The sequence below is a fragment of the Arachis hypogaea genome, chromosome 6 (assembly GCF_003086295.3).
Source record: "Arachis hypogaea cultivar Tifrunner chromosome 6, arahy.Tifrunner.gnm2.J5K5, whole genome shotgun sequence".
NCBI lineage: Eukaryota > Viridiplantae > Streptophyta > Magnoliopsida > Fabales > Fabaceae > Arachis > Arachis hypogaea.
Genome location: NC_092041.1, coordinates 105,409,113 through 105,427,712, shown reverse-complemented (window position 1 = coordinate 105,427,712; position 18,600 = coordinate 105,409,113). Strand labels below are relative to the sequence as shown.

The 18,600-nt window shown below is 36.2% G+C and overlaps 3 protein-coding genes across 4 annotated transcripts; 1 reads left to right on the top strand and 2 right to left on the bottom strand.

Annotated features, from left to right (window-relative positions):
• The first annotated feature begins 479 nt into the window (after positions 1–479).
• Positions 480–3,151, top strand: LOC112697325 (receptor like protein kinase S.2). Its single transcript, XM_025750455.3, has one exon. It carries the CDS (start codon positions 480–482, stop codon positions 2,937–2,939), a length of 2,460 nt encoding a protein of 819 aa, XP_025606240.1. The 3' UTR covers positions 2,940–3,151.
• On the bottom strand, positions 3,112–5,835 carry LOC112697326 (probable calcium-binding protein CML22). The gene is made up of 5 exons (XM_025750456.3): positions 5,567–5,835; positions 4,061–4,273; positions 3,767–3,966; positions 3,518–3,692; positions 3,112–3,402 (listed from the first exon to the last, which is right to left on the bottom strand). The coding sequence occupies exons 1-5, from the start codon at positions 5,742–5,744 to the stop codon at positions 3,311–3,313; spliced, it is 858 nt and encodes a 285-aa protein (XP_025606241.1). The 5' UTR covers positions 5,745–5,835; the 3' UTR covers positions 3,112–3,310.
• A 2,279-nt stretch (positions 5,836–8,114) lies between these two features.
• Positions 8,115–17,470, bottom strand: LOC112697324 (eukaryotic translation initiation factor 4G). Of its 2 annotated transcripts, none has more exons than XM_025750453.3 (10): positions 17,094–17,470; positions 16,658–16,921; positions 15,896–16,032; positions 15,564–15,710; positions 15,348–15,415; positions 15,183–15,239; positions 13,545–14,912; positions 10,549–13,460; positions 8,723–8,917; positions 8,115–8,632 (listed from the first exon to the last, which is right to left on the bottom strand). In XM_025750453.3, exons 2-10 carry the CDS (start codon positions 16,819–16,821, stop codon positions 8,302–8,304), a joined length of 5,379 nt encoding a protein of 1,792 aa, XP_025606238.1. In that variant the 5' UTR covers positions 16,822–16,921; positions 17,094–17,470; the 3' UTR covers positions 8,115–8,301. The 2 variants fall into 2 exon arrangements, with proteins under 2 accessions (XP_025606238.1, XP_025606239.1); XM_025750454.3 differs by having other exon boundaries at positions 15,564–15,692; positions 17,094–17,297.
• Positions 17,471–18,600: the final 1,130 nt, after the last annotated feature.

Genomic DNA, 18,600 nt, shown 5'->3' with positions numbered 1-18,600 from the left:
TTAGACTAAATAAAAAAATATTTTGACAATAAAAAAATTGATTATTCTACTAATAAATTTATTATTTTCCACGAAACATATTTTAATAAAAAATTATTTTATTAAAAATATATGAAATAACATATATGAATGTATACAAATACACCGAAATTGTTAATAACGATTTAATTTAAAATAATATTTATAATTTTATTAAATCAAAATAACATTCCATAATTTAATATTAAAAAAATTCACACAAACATAATATATTTGTATATTTAAAACATATTTCTAGTAGGTAGGCTCCAACTTCCAACTTCTGAGATAGCTGCATTCATTTCAACGGGGATAAGCTAAACGCGTTGAAAAATATTCCCAACCACCACGATGAGAAAACAACAACGCCGTCATAATCAATATACCAAAAAGGGCCTATTTTCTTATATATCTTTCAACTCCATTTCCATATCCATAGCTCCCTCCAAAAAACCATAGCCATGCAGCTCAATCACCTCTGCATTGTTCTTCCACCAAATTCCGGTGAAATGGATCAACCTGATCAGAAGCCTTTCCAACTACCAAAGAAACAAGTCAAGGCTCCGCATCATCATAGAGGTTGTGGGAGGCAAGTAGTTTCTTTGCTCCAAGATTCTTTGAGGAAGTTATACGGCTTAAAAGGGTGGACAATTTGCAAGCATGGAGTGAAGAAAGAGAAGTGTTCCGGCGGCGGCGCGTTTCACGACATGGACGGGGTGCAAGTTTCAGCCAAGATAGGGAGGGACAACCCCAGGATTTTCAGCTATGCAGAGCTCTTCATAGGGTCCAAAGGTTTCAGCGAAGAGCAAGTTCTTGGAAGTGGAGGGTTCGGAAAAGTTTACAAGGCGGTTTTGCCGAGTGACGGAACTATTGTAGCCGTTAAATGCTGCTTGGCGGGGAAAGGGAAGCAATTTGAGAAGAGTTTTGAAGCAGAGTTAACGGCGGTTGCGGATCTTCGCCACAAGAATCTTGTGAGGCTTAGAGGATGGTGTGTTCATGAAGATCAGTTGCATCTTGTATATGACTACATGCCTAACAGCAGCCTTGACCGTATACTCTTCCGGAAGCTGGAGAATTCGAAGATTGAGCTTCTTGATTGGGAACACAGAGTGAAAATTGTGAAAGGTTTGGCGGCGGCATTGCATTATCTCCATGAACAATTGGAAACTCAAATCATTCATAGGGATGTGAAGACCAGCAATGTGATGCTTGATTCGCATTTCAATGCCAAACTAGGTGACTTTGGCATGGCAAGGTGGCTAGAACATGAGCTTGAGTTCAAGCCGAGAAAAATATCAACAAGAATTGACAATTTCCGTTTGGGAGACACGTCGAGAATCGGAGGAACGATTGGGTATCTCCCCCCTGAAAGCTTGCAGAAAGCAGGCAATGCTACTTCGAAATCCGATGTGTTCAGCTTCGGAATAGTTCTTCTAGAAGTGGCTTCTGGAAGGAGAGCCATAGACCTGGCTTATCCAGATGATGAAATTATTTTGCTTGATTGGATCAGAAGACTCTCCGATGTAGGGAAGCTTCTGGAAGCAGGGGATACAAGGCTTCCAGATGGTTCCTACAAGCTTTCAGAGATGCAGCATCTCATTCACATTGCTCTTCTCTGCACTCTCCAAGAACCGCAGCTGCGTCCCAGCATGAAATGGACTGTGGAAGCACTTTCCGACGTGTCATGCAAGTTGCCAGCCCTCCCTTCATTTCAATCTCACCCTCTATACATCTCTTTGTCATCCGCATCGGAGACTAGTCATAGCAGCGCAAGCGGCAACAGCTTTGCTACCGAGAATAACTATCACACAGCGGCAGGGGAAACCGTATACATAACCGCTGAAAATAGAAACAGTGAGATCATGTCTTCAAGGAGCACCAATCAGCAGCGGCGATTTCCTGTGCTGGAGACGCCAAGGGAAATATCATTCAAGGAAATCGTTTCAGCTACAAACAATTTTTCAGATTCAAGGAGGGTGGCAGAGCTAGACTTTGGAACTGCTTATCATGGAATCCTACATGACAATAGCCATGTTTTGGTGAAACGCCTCGGGATGAAAACTTGCCCTGCCTTGCGTGACAGATTCTCCAACGAACTCCGGAATCTAGCAAGGCTTCGCCATAGGAATTTGGTGCAGCTTCGAGGATGGTGCACCGAGCAAGGCGAGATGCTTGTTGTGTATGACTACTCAGCTAGAAGAATTCTGAGTCAAATGCTTCTCCGTCATAACAATCATAGATCCGGAGATTCTTGTGTCCTTCAGTGGCATCACAGGTATTACATATCGAAAACGCTTGCTTGTGCAGTTCTGTATCTACATGAGGAATGGGATGAGCAAGTCATTCATAGAAACATTACCTCTTCAGCTATCATTCTTGAGCAAGATATGAATCCCAGACTTGGTTGTTTTGCTCTTGCTGAGTTTTTGTCAAGGAATGAACACGGCCACCATGTAATCACAGACACCAGCAAATCGGCTCGCGGCATTTTTGGCTACATGTCACCAGAATACGTGGAATCCGGCGAAGCAACGCCCGCAGCTGATGTTTACAGTTTCGGAGTTGTGGTTCTTGAAGTTGTAAGTGGACAGATGGCAGTAGACTTTAGGCAGCCGGAGGTTCTGTTGGTGAAGAAAGTTCATGAATTCGAGATGCGAAAAAGGCCATTGAAGGAATTAGCAGACAAAAGACTCAATGGAGAGTACAATGAGAAAGAACTGCTGAGATTGATAAGACTGGGAATCGCATGCACCCGCTGTGACCCACAATTAAGGCCAAGCATGAGGCAAATTGTAAGCATCCTTGATGGCAAGGACAGCTTACTCGTCGAACCGAACAAAGAGAGCAGGGAAGAATGGAGAGAAAGAAATGCAATTTCTTTGTCACTCATTAGGAGAATCCAAGCTCTAGGAATACAATAAGAAGTTACAGAACACAATGGAGCAACCAAAATGGAAAGTAAATTTTGTAAAACATACATTTTCTTCTTTGTCTCTCCATGTTTTATCTATTCTGTAAGTTTATTGTCTATGAAGGTTGTATATAACAGAAAGTTTGATGTATCAGTGTTACTTTGTGATGAAGCAGGACTCAGACTATATATATCTATCTATACATATCCTTTTTCTTTTTCTTTTTCTTTTTTTTCTTGATTCATTGCCACAATCAAATTCTGTATCTATCCAGCACACTTTTAAGAAAATGAAAAACTTTACACTCAAACATTCAGCATGATAGAAATTAAAGCAATCCTCTTAGAAGTATATCTGTTCTTACACAATGCATCATGCATCTATTCATCTGCATCAATTCCAACCCATTTGATGAAACCGAAGAGGAACTCCCTGATAGTGACTTGTCCATTATTGTCCCAGTCCATTTCTTCTGCAAGGATGAGAAGACAACCAAAAAGGGATGTCAAAGCAGGTAATAACAATAACAATAACAATGGCAAAAAGAACACGAAACAACGAAGAAGGAGCATAGAAGGAAACATTACTGAATCGTTTTTCAGTGATGTGTGATGGAGATTTCTCCAAAGGGTAAGTGTCATTTAGTGTCTTCACCATATCCTTCTTGTTAATCTTCCCATCGGCATTCTTATCGAAAAACAGAAAGACTTCAATCATATTATCAAATACTTCTCCAAGGTTTGCTAACTCTGCCTTTGATGACTGAGACAGAAACAATGAAATCGTCATACATCAGTTTCAAGATCAAGAAAACATAGTAAGTTTCTGACAATTACACTATCAAAGGATGGTTGTTCTTGTAGGAGATGGATGAGGCAAACAAGAACAATAAATTCGTTAAATTGTATGCCTTTGCTTCCATCAATATCACAATAACGGAAAAGGGTCTCAAACTCCTCCTCTTGAAGATGAAATTGCTGATGTTCTAAGAACCTTTTGAGTTCATTGGGGTCTATATATCCATTCGAGTCCTCGTCTGTGAACCAACATAAACTATGTTAGTTTTGTATTGCGTTGCTGACAGGTGCGACTTATAAAGAAAAGAGAGTTAGAAAGTTGTTGGAATTTACCATACTGTTCAAACATTCCTCTTAATGTTTTCAGTTTCTCCCTAAACATAGGGAACAGCATAACTACGCTATCAATAGATTTCAATTTGGATTTTCCAAATTTGTTTTTCCTCATTTCAATTATTTTCCTTTCAAGCTTTCTATCCAGGCTGTTCCCCTTGCTTGGCTTTCTTCCACAACAGCATATGGCTCCCATTTTTCTTTGGGTGAAAACTTAAGAAAAAGGATGGGGAAAAAACACATTAGACTGACACTTTTTGGAGTAAGGAACAAAGAAGTTTAAGTGAATTCAGAAAAAGATTATAGGCTGGATCATGTTTCTGAATCAAGATTAATCATCAACATCACTAATACACACAATAAATTGTTCCACTTTTAAGATTTAACAAAAAATTTAGCAAAGGATCAAACTAAGTAATTTCAACTATTGGAAAGTTGGAATGAATGAGTGATAAGTTAGTGATGAAACATTAAACTCTTTGAGTCATGAGGAAAGAGCTAGTTATGCTCCCTTCTTCAATGACATTCTTGTGCAATCAAATTCCCTTAGTAAAAGATATCATCATCATTTGTTTTCCTTCTTTTACTTAAGAAGTTTCTATGATAGAACAAATACATGAAAAAAGATCTATAAATAAATTTTATTGTTGTCGAGATTGACATATAAAATGGGACTCTATCTTTATTCTCGTCCGATTAATCAGTTCTTCAGAGGATCTATAAGACTAGGATGGAGTGAATAAATTGATCAGCGAATATAAATATTCAATTATTTCTTTAACTTGAAATTGATTTGATTCACATCTTTCATTTGTGATACACATCTTTTCATTTGTGATATAAGGATTCAAAAATTGGATTTCGAGTAGTGTATTCATTAATCAATTGAAATGGTATTTCAGTACAAATATGTAAACAACTCTATATACATATTTCTGTATAATCAGTGATTCATGTTTTTCATTCTTGTAAGTTTCTTTTTTTGTGTGATTTTGATCCAAAGATTCCCCAAAGCCAAACTAAGTGAAAGTAGTCCCCACTATCATCCCAATTCCCAAGTAGAAAACAACTTCACACATATGATTCAAAGCATCAGTAGTTATCTCCAAATTTAAAAATGGTATGACAGTAGGGATCAATTTACTAAGTTACTTCTTAAAATTCTTTTTGCACCAAAACCACAAGAAACATTTTCCACGGACCAAAATCATGAACCTAATTTTACAAATATAAAAAATTTATCTAACCCTGAAAGAACTAATAAGCACCCTATCAATGATTTTCTCTTATAATTGACCAACGCTAGGAAAGCTGAAAAAAAATACTAATAAGAAAAAGAATCAAGTAAACTGTAAGTTAACATGCAGAAGTCACATAAAATACATTTACTTTTTGTGAGTTGTCACTGAATTCCAAATCCAACATGGGATGTAAATAACAATGAAGAGAAGGAATTTAACAAGCAACACAAAATATAAAATAAAAAATAAAAAATAAACTTCTTACAGATTTGGTGGTGGTTTCCTGAAAAGAACAAGTTTTGGAAGAGGCAAAGGAGTCCTAAGTAGGCTATGGTATTCTGTGTGTTGCGTAGTGTATGCATTTTGTGGGAAAAGTAAGGAGCTGAAGAATTATATAAAGAAAAGGGAAAGCTTAGTGGATTCCAAAAGAGAGATGCCATCATTACTTTGAGTGTGAGTTCTTTGAATCCCTCTCCCTTCAAGTTTCTAGAGGCGTAATTAACGAATATGTCCTTTAAAGTTTAAACTCAAATTTTGTATTCATGTTCCTTTTAAAGAATTATTAGAACACCAGTGTGGTTACTAGTAGCGGATTGTTTCCTTTAATAAAATATATATTAACCATAAGTATATTAATTGATTCTTTTGTTAGTTTCTATCTAGCCAACTAACTACATTGTGTAACGACAAATTTTATTGTTCTAGACGGATTCATTAGTCCTATTTTTAAAAGGATAATGTTAGGTAGTCAAAGAATAATTACAATATAAAAATGTCATGTAAAAATTTTTATTTTCTTGAATTATAATAAAATTTAAAAATATTTGTGTTAACTTAATAGTTATTTATGTAATAACTAAAAAATGATACGTGTATAGTTGTAATATCTAATAAACATGAATTTAATTTTTAAATGTTAGTTATATGTAATTATGGATGTTATGTATATAAACGTATGAATATTATGTGTATGAACATAGTAGTGCAATATAATTATAAATACACATAAAAACAAAAAAAAAAATCGGTTTATTACCATACCTCATCAAAACTAGTGTGATTTTCCATATTCTAAAAAATTGACTGACAATAAATAAACTCGTCGGGTGAGTCTGTTCAAATTCTTCATCAGCACCTTCTACCATAAATACTGTATTATGGTTGAATTCAATTGACATACTATTTGCAATGATAAAGATGACTCCTTGTTGGCCTATTCTTAATTTCTAATTGTGCTTGCAATTGTATTAGAATTGTGAATTTTGAATAAAAATAATTGAATTAACGAAAACAAAATCATATTAGGATAGGTTTCAGGTTTTGTATCTCCATTGAATGATGATAAATGATTTAACAAAAATAAAAAATCAGTTATAATTAATTCATTTAATACAAATTATCATTACCGTTCTTTATAATAATTATTATTAGTCTTTATTGTATTCTTATAAAAATTAAATCATAAAAGAAAATATTAAGTATTGATTACAAGAATGTCTAATAATAAAGAATATGATATTATAATTAATGTCTTTAATAAATGAGGCTGATAAGAATATGATGAGTGGATTAATAGAAGAGTAAGATAAAAAATAAAATTGTTATTAAGTTATATAAATGAAGTAAATTATAGAAAATTTTGATTAATTATGACTAAAAATTTTTTGTTACCAAATTTTTTTTTAATTATTAGGGGTTTAATAGTTTCTATTTTTAAAAATCATTTCTTCATGATCCTCACACTTGTGACTTGAGTACTTGACACGTTATTCGGTTTCTATCTCGTAACCGGTTAGAAGAGATAATTTGACCAATAACTTTGATGAATGAAGACTAATGTAGTATTTTAGAATGATTGGGACGCTGATTCTCAGACAAATAGTAAAGAATCATAATGAATATTTACTCTTAAACTTTCAATAATCTAATTATACCATTTACATTTTTTCGACCAAAACCACACCGCACCACTACCATTGTTGAACATAAGGTAGCATAATTTAAAATTTCAAACACAATTTAAAATAATTTAATATAAATATTAAATATCTAACACGATAATTTATAAACTTTATATATAGGTAAAGGCATTTTAGTAAATTCTTTCCTCGCAGAAATTTCATGGGTACCTCTACTCCCATCCTTGTCTCTACTCACAGTCACAGGGACTCTCTAATTCTCTCGATCACCTTCTTTTGCCTTTGCACTTCGTTGCTACCACTCTGCCATCATCAATCCATATCGACTGTCGACTCCGCTTCTAGCACTCTTAGCTTCTTTCTCTATCTCTCTCCCCTTTTTGCTTTCTGTTCTTTTTTTTTTTTCTAATAATTACTTTCTGTTCTTTTTTTTTTCTAATGATTACGTAAATGTTAGATACAAGATTTATGAATTTATGATTTTGGAAGAATGATAGTAGAAGAAAAACGTTATGTAGCTTGGTACTGTTAGAGAAAGTAAAGACAAACTGACTTTTAAAGTTTCCCTGTTTTTGTATCTTAACTTTTACCAAACAAGATGAAGACAATTTCTTGTGTCTCTCTAATTTTCTATCTTTGTACTTCGGTCTTGGTATTTCATCCCGAAATCAGAGCCTAAGACACCATGTCCAAGCTGTCCCACCTAAGACAAGGCATGAATATAATAATAAAATATAGGTAGTCTCTGCCTATTTGGTATGTTTAAGGAGCTTCATGTAATATGATGCAGATGAATGTGTCGTTATATTTTCATGGACACTCGAATGATACGTGTATTGAGAAAGTAAACCCACTTGGCAGACACTATAACTAACAGCCTAAAATTTCTGCTGCTTGATTGAACCCGTTATATAATTGCATTAATGTCACAAATAATATTTGACAGAAATACCATATGCAAAATTCTCTTCACCAACCCTGATGGAGAAAACGTTTTCAGCAAATTTGAGCATCCTATAAACACTAGGCATAAATAATTTTTCCCTCTATTCCAACAGGATATTATGAGCATCTCTATCCTCTAAATAAAGTTCTCTAACTTCCTTGATTTCAAAGGTTCCGGCGGCCGGAAAGTCTCCAACCGCAAATTTGAGCTTGTCCGGATCTCACTTAAAACTGTATCGCCTTTCTCCATTTGTATGGCCTCCAAGGTGCTTCCAAGAACATCAGCTGCGAGTCCCGCTTCTAAGAGACTGCCAGGTTCCTCTCCACCCTCATGTATTAACTGTCCAATCTCATTCAAAGAGACTACATGCTCTGTTATAGCTTTGGCAAATACGCGGCCAAGAAACTCCGGTGCTTTCGGAGCATCGTTAACCGCATCTTCCAAAGTACTAAGAACAGATTCAAACCTAGACAACATTAAAAAGGATTAATAAGTAAAATTCTTTCCAAACCAACGGATTTTCTCTACCATTAGTCACACATCAAATAAAACTAACCCTTTGATGAGCTGGGCTGGACTCAAGGTACCATCCTGAGACTTCACAAGGTTGACTAGTAGCTGAGCCAGAAGATCTCTCTCTGTGTTCTTTCTCTCGAAAGAGTCTGTGACCCAAATCGAGACCATGGAAGGATGGAAGCTTGGATTGTTCAAATCTTTAACACACAAAACAACTTCCTTCTCATCCCTAGCACTGAATTGAACAAATTACTGTTAGATATTTGTGTGACAAAATGACTGGACAATTCTCACAGGAAACACAACTTTAGCCAAAAAAGTTTCTGTGACATATAGTGCAGGTAGTTTTGCCACCCGTAATAATTATTACATGCATAAAATGAATCTACACCACAAACATCTATCCATCAGTTATAGGAACTAGCATCACTATATCTATATATGTTATAATAAAGCAAGAAAATTAAAAATTATTCTAGCAGCAGCCTCTTCATAGCAGAAAAAATATGGTTGTGCTCATTCACACAGAGGCCTGTGTTTTAAAAATAGGTTTTCAACCCTTTGTTTTATATATACATAGCAATGATTAGCCTGAGGCTTTCGGTTCAATTTTTCACTAAATATCAAGATTAAGCAAACCAGACTAGACTTCAAGCCGGTTAAGGTATTGGTTTAGAGGTTTAATGATTCAACCAGTTTAATTGGGATTCAATCTCTATTCACACACTTACTCGCTTTATGATTTGATCAAATTTAACCCAGCTCTCCTATCTCTAAAACCATGCATTGATCCTCCCTAAGATTTAGGTAATGATACACCCAATACTCTTGTATTTTATAAATATAACACTTAACACTCTTGTCAGCATAACACTAACCTCATCAAAAGGAAGGCTTAGAAGATGACAATATCACCAAGACATATTCACAATGGATTTCATGAATCGGTATAATTTATCCTAAACTATATATTTATGCATCTGTATACACTCATACAAAGATTCATTTTATACTATAGGATAAATTAAAATTATTGAAGAATTTAAAAGTCATTAAAAATTTTGAATTGATTATATAAGCAACAACATTTTTTGGACATGAAATCTTATAACATTAGCATAATCACTTAAAAAAAGTGAGAGGAATCCAATGACCCAAATATAAAAGAAGAAACAGGAACCCAGAAAGCCTAGCTAATTAACATGATATAAACTACTAAAAGAATGGTAACAATTGACAGCCAAAACATTCCTTAATGCATGCTGAGGAGGAATCTTATCCAATACTACTACACCAACTTGTACATTTATTAAGTATAAATAAAAATGTTAAAAATACAAATGACATACTTTGTCCACATTTACTAACATTAGAACCTAAAGTTCAATTTCTGCACTAGCTTTATTCAAGAATCAACAATTTTCATTCTGTGCAAATAATATCATGTTCTTTAACCACCCCCCCCCCCCCAAAAAAAATAAAAAAAATAAAAAACCAAAAAAACCACAAAAATAAATCTAAAAAATCAGGTTGTAACACATTCAGAATGAGATCACGATGAAATGACACAAACAATTTGATACAAATCATCAATTTTCTTTTAATAATCTAAATCATTAAATGGGAAATGGGATATATACTTTGTCTAACTAGTATGAAGTAGAATCTTTACGTGAGAACCAAAAAAAATCCCACAAAGAAACTAGACATGTCAGCATACTGATGTTCATATTTCTTAGAAGTATTGTAACTTGTAAAATATTAAGCATGCTATTCAGAGTAAAAATAAAAAATACAAATACAATTGCCTGCAAGCTGAAAATTGAAAAGGAAGTGGAATGAAAAACCAGAAAGAGAAAGCAGTACCTATAATATTCTCTTATTGCAGCCATTGACATGTCTCGTAATCGTTCTTCTGGCCAAATCCTTTCTGAAGAAGGATTCTGGGAGACCACTGTCCCTTGCAGTTGAGAGGAAGGTGAAGTTAGAACAGGTCTGTCAAAATTCCTATCTGCATTTCTCATGTCACTGTTACCATAAGTCATATTTCTCTCTTTAGCACTGGGTTGATCATACGCGGTCGGAGCACCAAATCTATCTGGAATATATCTTGGAGCATGGTCCTCCCTAGAACTGTATGCTGAGCCCTCTGGCAAATTACTATAACCATTAAGACTTCCTGAACTTGAAACTGCGGTTGAGCCTCTTATGGACATTCCTCTAGCAAGACCCCCTTGGGGTCCCAAGGTAATTGAATCATCACCAAGTCTTTGACTCAGTGGAACTGATAGGATTCTTGTCTCATGCCTATCATCCATACGAACATCCTGTGGACCATATCCGCGAATTTGAGTAGGCAACCCTCGTACTCCACCCATTTGGGCAACAGGTGAAGGTAACATAGATGCCCCTCTTGGACCAAAATCCATGGGGTTTCTTCTTACTGGATTATTGCCCAGACCACGACCCAGCCTACCAGCTTGGGCCTGCCGCTCTTGGGTAGCATCTCTATGTACCTCCTCAATCTTCTTTGGACCTTCAACTTTCCTCCTTTGTTGCCATTTGTTCTTTCTTAAATCAATGGCATCTTTCAACATGAACCTCACCCTTGAAGATAAATTCATGTTGTTTGATAATGATTTCATCCGTTCAAAATACACATCTATATGCTCCTTGGCTTTGGGATGGTCAATCATCTCCCCAATTGTACTCATGAGCTTGCACAAAGCTTCAATATCTTCTTCATCCGGATCCTGATGCTGACCCAATAACTTCCTGATGCACTCATGCATAATCCTCTCTGTCAACATTCTCTTCTTATACAGTTCTCCTATCAATCTGATATTACCCAGCATGCGTCTTCTTGCTTTGGTTCTTTTCTCCTCCCTTTCTTCATTAGACAGCTTGATCTCACCTTCATCAGCCTTGTCAGCCTCTTCCTGTTCTCTTTCACCCCTCTCAAATTCTTCCTGGCACTTGTTTAATAATAACCTCTTAAAAGTTATCTTCTCATTGTCTTCACTAAAATCAGGCAAATCAGCTGCCAGATGTGAACAGAAATTGGCATACATTTCACAGAAGGTAGGTTCCATCAAAGCCTTCTCAAATATTTGTGAGATGACACCAGTGAGAGTTACTGCATTGTCAATGTTAACTGCTTTTACCTGCTCAAAAAGCTTCTCAAAATTCTGAGGAGTTAACTTATTCAATATAGCTTTCAATTGCCTCTGCTTGGCCTCTTCCGCATCTGTCACTTTACCGACCTCATACTTCTTATCAGCTTTGTGCATCATCTGCAAAGGACTTTGAGGAGAAGGAATCAAACCCCTTTGCTGGAAGCTAGAAGCACGCTGCCACCTGTCACTGTCAGAGCTGTTTCTTGGCATTCCTCCCAGATTGCCCATGGATTGCATTGGCCCAGAAAGAATCCCTCCAGCTCCAGCATATGGCAGAGGTGAGCGAGGATTCCTTAAGACACCGAAATTGCCTCCTTGAACTGGACGAAATCCTGCATTACCTCCAATACCATCCAAACGCATACCTGAATGAAAAGCATTGGAAACTTTGCTCCACTTGTCTTCCTCAGTAATAGCACCTCCACGCCGATCTATCCTAGACATCCCACCAGTCCTATCTATATTCCTTCCAGGAGAAGGATGTGGATCACGTGAACTACTAACATTGGCACCCATCAAAGACTCAGCTATGTCAGCTGTGATTTCAAATCCTTCAGGAAGATTTGTGCACTGCTCTGCAAACTTCAAAAGGAAATCTCGAGAGTACCTTTTCATTGTAACTATACAACTGTCAGTAACCTGTTCAGTTTGATCTGAAACTTCAAGTTTTGGTGCAGACATGTCAGCAGCATCCTCCCAATCATCAAGCTCGGCTTTATGCTCACTCGTTATACAATCTCGCTGAGCAGCACCAGTAGAAAACTGCTCTAAACTTCCAGAAGTAGAAACGCTGTCCTCTTTCTCTGCACTTACAACAGCATCCTTCTTTTCCTCAGGTCCCTTGTACGCATTATAAAGATCAGAGGTTGATCCAGCAGCATCGGCCTTTTGAAGAATCTCTCTCCTTTTCTTTTTCCCCTTAGTAGTTTTAACCTTATTTTGCTCCAAAATTGGTCTATCCTTAGTACCTGGCGCTGGAAGAGAAACCACACTTTCAGCAATCTCTAAACTATCTTTCAAATGTTTTGAAGTTGTTTCTGGAACATCAGCAGAATGCTGGTCTAATGTGCCAGAACTTGCGGAAACAGCTCCACTATTGACTGCAATATCATCTCTACTCAATGAGACATCTCTAGGAGAACCCAATGCACTACAGGTAGACATGACTAAACTATCACTTGTCCTTTCACATTCTGGAACACAGCTTGTAGATTCATCATGTTCTTGTTTGGAACCTTGAATAGATGATATTTCAGTTTTTTCACCCATTTCTGAAACTTTATCCTTTGACAGTTTATCCTCTTGCAAAAATTCATCTAGCTCATCATTGTTATTCAAACTATAGCCAGTTTGAGCGACAGGCCCTTCAGCTGAAACACAAACAGAAAGTTCTGTAGTGCCATTGCTTTTCACTTCAGCATGAGACATACTAACAGAGGGAGTTAATAGCATGTCTTCATCCGCAGCTGTTGCTGCTGCTACATCTTCACTGGTCACTGCGGCAGAATGGTTTGTTTTAGTTCCTACAGTTTCAGATATGACTGAAGATCTCTCAACAGCTTGGGAAGGGACATCAGCTACAGTAGGAGATTGTACGGCAACCTAGGGGGAAAAAAAATCAATACTAGAAAGCAAACTAATACAGAAATAGTTAATGATGACTTGAGAAGAAAATCCTTCACATACCTGATGTTGTAATTCGCCTTTCTTCTGTACCTTCTGATTATCTTTCAAAGAATTTGACCTACTGAGAAATTCCTTCCCCTTTTCTTCATCATTAGACACAACTGAAACAGACTCAGCACTCACAGCGGAGGAAGACTTCAAAGGAGCAGCTGTAACCTCAGTAGATGCAGAAGATTGTTTTGGCAGTGAGTTCAAAACTGAAGAATCACTGGATAACTTAGACTGTTCCAAAGAAACTTCAGAGCAAATTTCAGAACCTTTTTGTGGCAAAGAGGAGTTAGCATCACCAGATGCTACTGAAGATCTAGCAGAGTGACTCCTTCGGGCACTAGAAATATTGGAATTGGCAACTGAGGAGTCCACAAGACCAGTCCCACTACTATCTTTAATAGACATAGATGTTGCTCCTGATGATGGTGAGATAGCATTAAGCACATTGTGGGAAAATTCTGGAGCAGGTGGTTCAGTAATGGCAGGGATATGAGTGCCAACTTTATTAACAGGTATCGAATTATGAGATGATGAATTCATGAAACCAACATTTTGCTGACCATGGCTCACTGCATAACTAAACCTTGGTGGTTGAGAATTTGGAGTTATCTGACTACTTGTTAATGGAAGAGAACTAGCAGGTGGATAAAAGCCAGAACTTGCACTATAGGAATTGGGTTGATAGTAAGTAATAGGATGAGAAACTGTAAATGGCTGGGCAGGTTGAGACTGAGAAGGCACAGTAGCATGAGATTTAGCACCAGATGACCCACCATCTGAATATGTGTCTGCCCTTTTATCAAGCCTAAGCTCCTCATGGGTCTCAGGATGAGTTATCTTGACAGGAGTAGTTTTACGAGGAGCAAATTTTCCTCCTTGCTGTGGGGAATATTGTGGGCCAATGCTTAGACCCATGCTACCTAACTGATGGGGCAATTGAGGGCTCAGTTGAGGAGTAAAACTCATGTTTTGGCTCTGATGCATGAGTCCTTGATGCATCTGGTGTGGTTGAAGGCCTGGAACAAAGACCTGTTGCTGCACTTGTGGAGCATTTCCAATTGGCAAAGGCATTGGTAAAGGCATCTGTAGAGGTGCTGTTGGCATACCCTGAGACTGAATCTGCGGATTGGGACTGCCAAACTGTACAGATGCCTGTGGCTGATGATATGGCATTGCCATTGAAATTCCACTTAAAGGAACAACTGAAGGTTTCTGCATCTGGCTTCCTGGAGGCAATGATGACAACTGCATATCTTTTTTTGCCCGAGTCCCAGCATTAGATTGATCATTATTACCTATATCCTTCCTCACTGAGTGCTGCTTTGGAACAGGAGGTGCCGGTGCCGGTGCTGGAGGTTTAAAAGAATCATGGCGAGCCTGTAAGTTACAGAATTAGACCCACCACAGTAAAACTAATACGTGAATTATCATGAGAAAAGTAAAGCCCATAATCTCAACCTCAACTAGATGGAGTATAAAATTACAGATGCACACCTTTTACTGATTTCATTTCTGAAAATAACAATTTCTAACCAAGGAAGTCAACAATTAGGTTCTCTTACCTTATGAAGGATTAGCAGCTGTCGTAAATTATATTGTAGTACAGATAACAGGGAAATGAAGAGAATATAATAATAAGTTGCATACCTGATCACGCTTCTGCTCATCTAAATTGGGTGGAGCTGAGCTTGTGCGAGCAGGAATCTGCATATTAAAATAGAATATCATCAACTCAGCCTGAAATTCCAGGCTTTACGAAATACACAAATAAAGTTTCGATTACATTAAGAAATTAGCAAATAAGAAACTTACTGCCATTCCGTTAATAAAACCAGGACTAATAGATCCAAATTGGAAAGGGAAAGCCTTGGATGCATCTCCTGAGACGGAAAACAATATTCCAAATCGCTCTCAGAAGTCAAAAATAACATTTCACAACATGTTATATTTCTATCGGCCCAAACTACAATTCTGAAATATTAAGACATTCTATATATGAAGTATGAAACAACAAGGATAATAGCATACCCTTAGCAGGGGTTGTCGGAGGAGCTGAATCAGAACTCAAGGTGGGAGGTTGAGAAGTAGGAGCTTTTGGAATAGCTCTGGTGCTTCTCTGGGCATTTGACTCGGGTGACTTGATAGTTGCATTGGTAACTGGTGCATCAGATCCTCCTTTTATTCAACATGGATGAATGATGTCCATAAAGACAATCACATTTACTAAACACTCAGTCATGTAACATAACTAGGAGGCTATTATAAAATGTAATGCAAACAAATTCTACTGTATAACATAAGAGCATAATATCTACAGAAAATTTATTTTGTAAAATATGGAGAATATTGCTAAAACTTACCATGAAATTGAGGCTGAACATGGCTACCATTTGGTATGGTCCGGTTTGCATTAGTACTACTAGACTCGGTTGAACTTGCTACGGTAGGGTTTACCCTAGATTGCCCACCTTGTGCATTATTAGACTTCTTGTTAAAACTAACACAAGTAGCAGTCATAAAAAATTATCAGCATATCATTATTTAAGAAAAAAATTAAAAAGAAAGAAAAAGAAAAATAACATCTCTTGTAATTCTTTTTTATCAAAAGAAGAATTTTTTGAAGATGAAAGAAGACATAATCCTAACGAAAACAAAAAACAGATGGAAAAGCAAAACTTTCACATCACAAGGAGAATTCCCTCTAGAATGATTATTTGTTCTGCAAAAAGTAGAAATCAAGCTCCTAACTTTATCCACAAATCTGCATGGCACTCCATTTAAGTACAGCAACCAATTAACAATGTCATGTACTACAGCCTGCCACTAAGATTTTTCTACCTTCTATTTCTTAAAAACCAACAATGTAATGATCTGGAAGTTGATCCGAGATTCTAGGGCACTCCCAAAGATACCAAACAAAGCTTTTCTTATTGAAAAATCATCCACCAACCGACATGTTTAACTGATTTTATGCTCACACACACATAACAAACCTAGTTTCCCAATCTACATCAATTCGTCAATAAATAGCAAAGAATAAAATTGATAAAAAAAAATCTCTCTGCTCACTATCATCATAACCCAAAACCCCAAAAAACACAAATTTACGAACCCTAACTCACCTGCGGCTCGAGGATAGTGACGGAGAAGGTGCGGCACCGCCACCGCTGCCGCCCCTGCCGTATGCACCGCCGGAGGAGCCTCGCTGCTGATTGAAGCTGGCGGATCGCCCGGATTTTCGGTACACAGCGTCACTCTTGTCGGATTTTGATTGATTGAAGGACATATATCCCAACCCTTAATTCCTCCAAAAAATAGTTTAAAAAAAAATAAAAAAAAATAAAAAAGAGGAAAAGAAAGGGGGGATTTTCCTTCCTCAACTTTTCCTGCAACCAAAGAAGCAGATCCACATCATCATCATCATCACCGAAAACAATCGCACATGAAACTCAACCTAGTTAATCATCATCATCAACCCATATGCCGAATTCCAAGAAACGATAATGGATTGGAAGAGAACAAAAACAAAGAATTAGTTGGAATAAGAGAGTGAAGAACCTGAAGAGTGTGTTCAGTGCGTGTAAAACTAGGGCTTTTTTATGGGGTGGTTATTGTGCAATTTGAAATAGTGAGATGAACGCAAGGGGTGGAAAGAAGGGGAAATCACTGGGGAAAGAGAGAGAAATCGAAGCCCAATGGGATGTGGAATGAAGCTCGTGAGATGGTAGGAGAGAGAAAACGTGTAGGAAGAGGAAGCATGGTAAAAAAATAAATAAGCAAGTAAATAACTCTTTTAAAGGAAGCTCAACTTAAGACTGAGTTTTTATTCATTTTAAAATATTAAAATTTTTATAAAAAAAATAGAGTCTATAAAACAGCAGAAATTTAGACCACAAAGTAATCGGCTATATTTATAAGTGTTTTATTTTTTAAACAAATTAATCCATCGTTCAAATAATCAAATTTTAAACATTTTTTATTAGAGTCAAAATTTTTATTATAAAATAATTAATTTTATTATAAACAAAAAATTTATTATTATTAAATATTAATATAATATTAATAATATAAAATATTTTATATAATTATTCAATCATATTTATTCTGTTGTATGATTAAGAAATAAATATATTATTGGTGAGTTTTTTACCAATGCATGAAAAAAAAAAAAAGAAACGGTACATAAGTAGCACATGCAGTGTGTAAACATTAAACAAGTTCTAAAATTGATATGCCATGATTGTGCCTCGTAATCTATGGTTTCATTTTATGCTAAAGACAGAGTTCAAAAAAAATCAATTTTTTTTAAAATTAATCTTTGAGAAAATTTATAATAGAGTTGATTGGTGTTTTTTAGAACATTTATTGAAGAATTTTGAATTTGTAACTACAACGGTTAGATTTATTATATATTGTGTGTTTTTTTTTTGTCCATTTTATGAAATGGAAAAAGGATTCAAAATTTTAAGTCTTTAAAAAATTTGAAATAAGGAGATTTAATGTCGCCATACTTTTTTGTTATTTGTATGGAAATACTTGCTTGCATTATTTTTCACCTTGTTTCTAGTAGTTCTTGAATTTCGACGGCTGGTTCTAAAGGAGGACCTAGAGTCTGTCATCTTATATGTTGTTAACAATTTGCTTCTCTTTTGTAAGACCATCAAGGGTTAAGTTGAAATAGTCATGGAAACTTTGGACATCTTTACAAAAGTGTCTGGACTTAAGGTGAATTTATCCAAGTCGAAAGCTCAATGTTCTAAAAATATTTCTCAAAGAATGAAGGATATTCTATCTGGTGTTTCCAGCCTTCACTTCACTCAACACTTGAGAACATATTTTGGGTGAATATCGATTATGATAGAGCTGCGCGAAAGACAGTTCAAGAAGTGATTGAAAAAATTCGTACTAGATTGGCTAGTTGGAAATGGCGCATGCTAAATAAGGTCAGGATATTGTGTTTGGTAAAATCGGTTCTATCTTCAATTCCGGTCTATCAAATACAAACTTCCCTTTTCCCTTCTTATACTCATGACAAGATTGAGTTTATGATGCATCAATTCTTGTG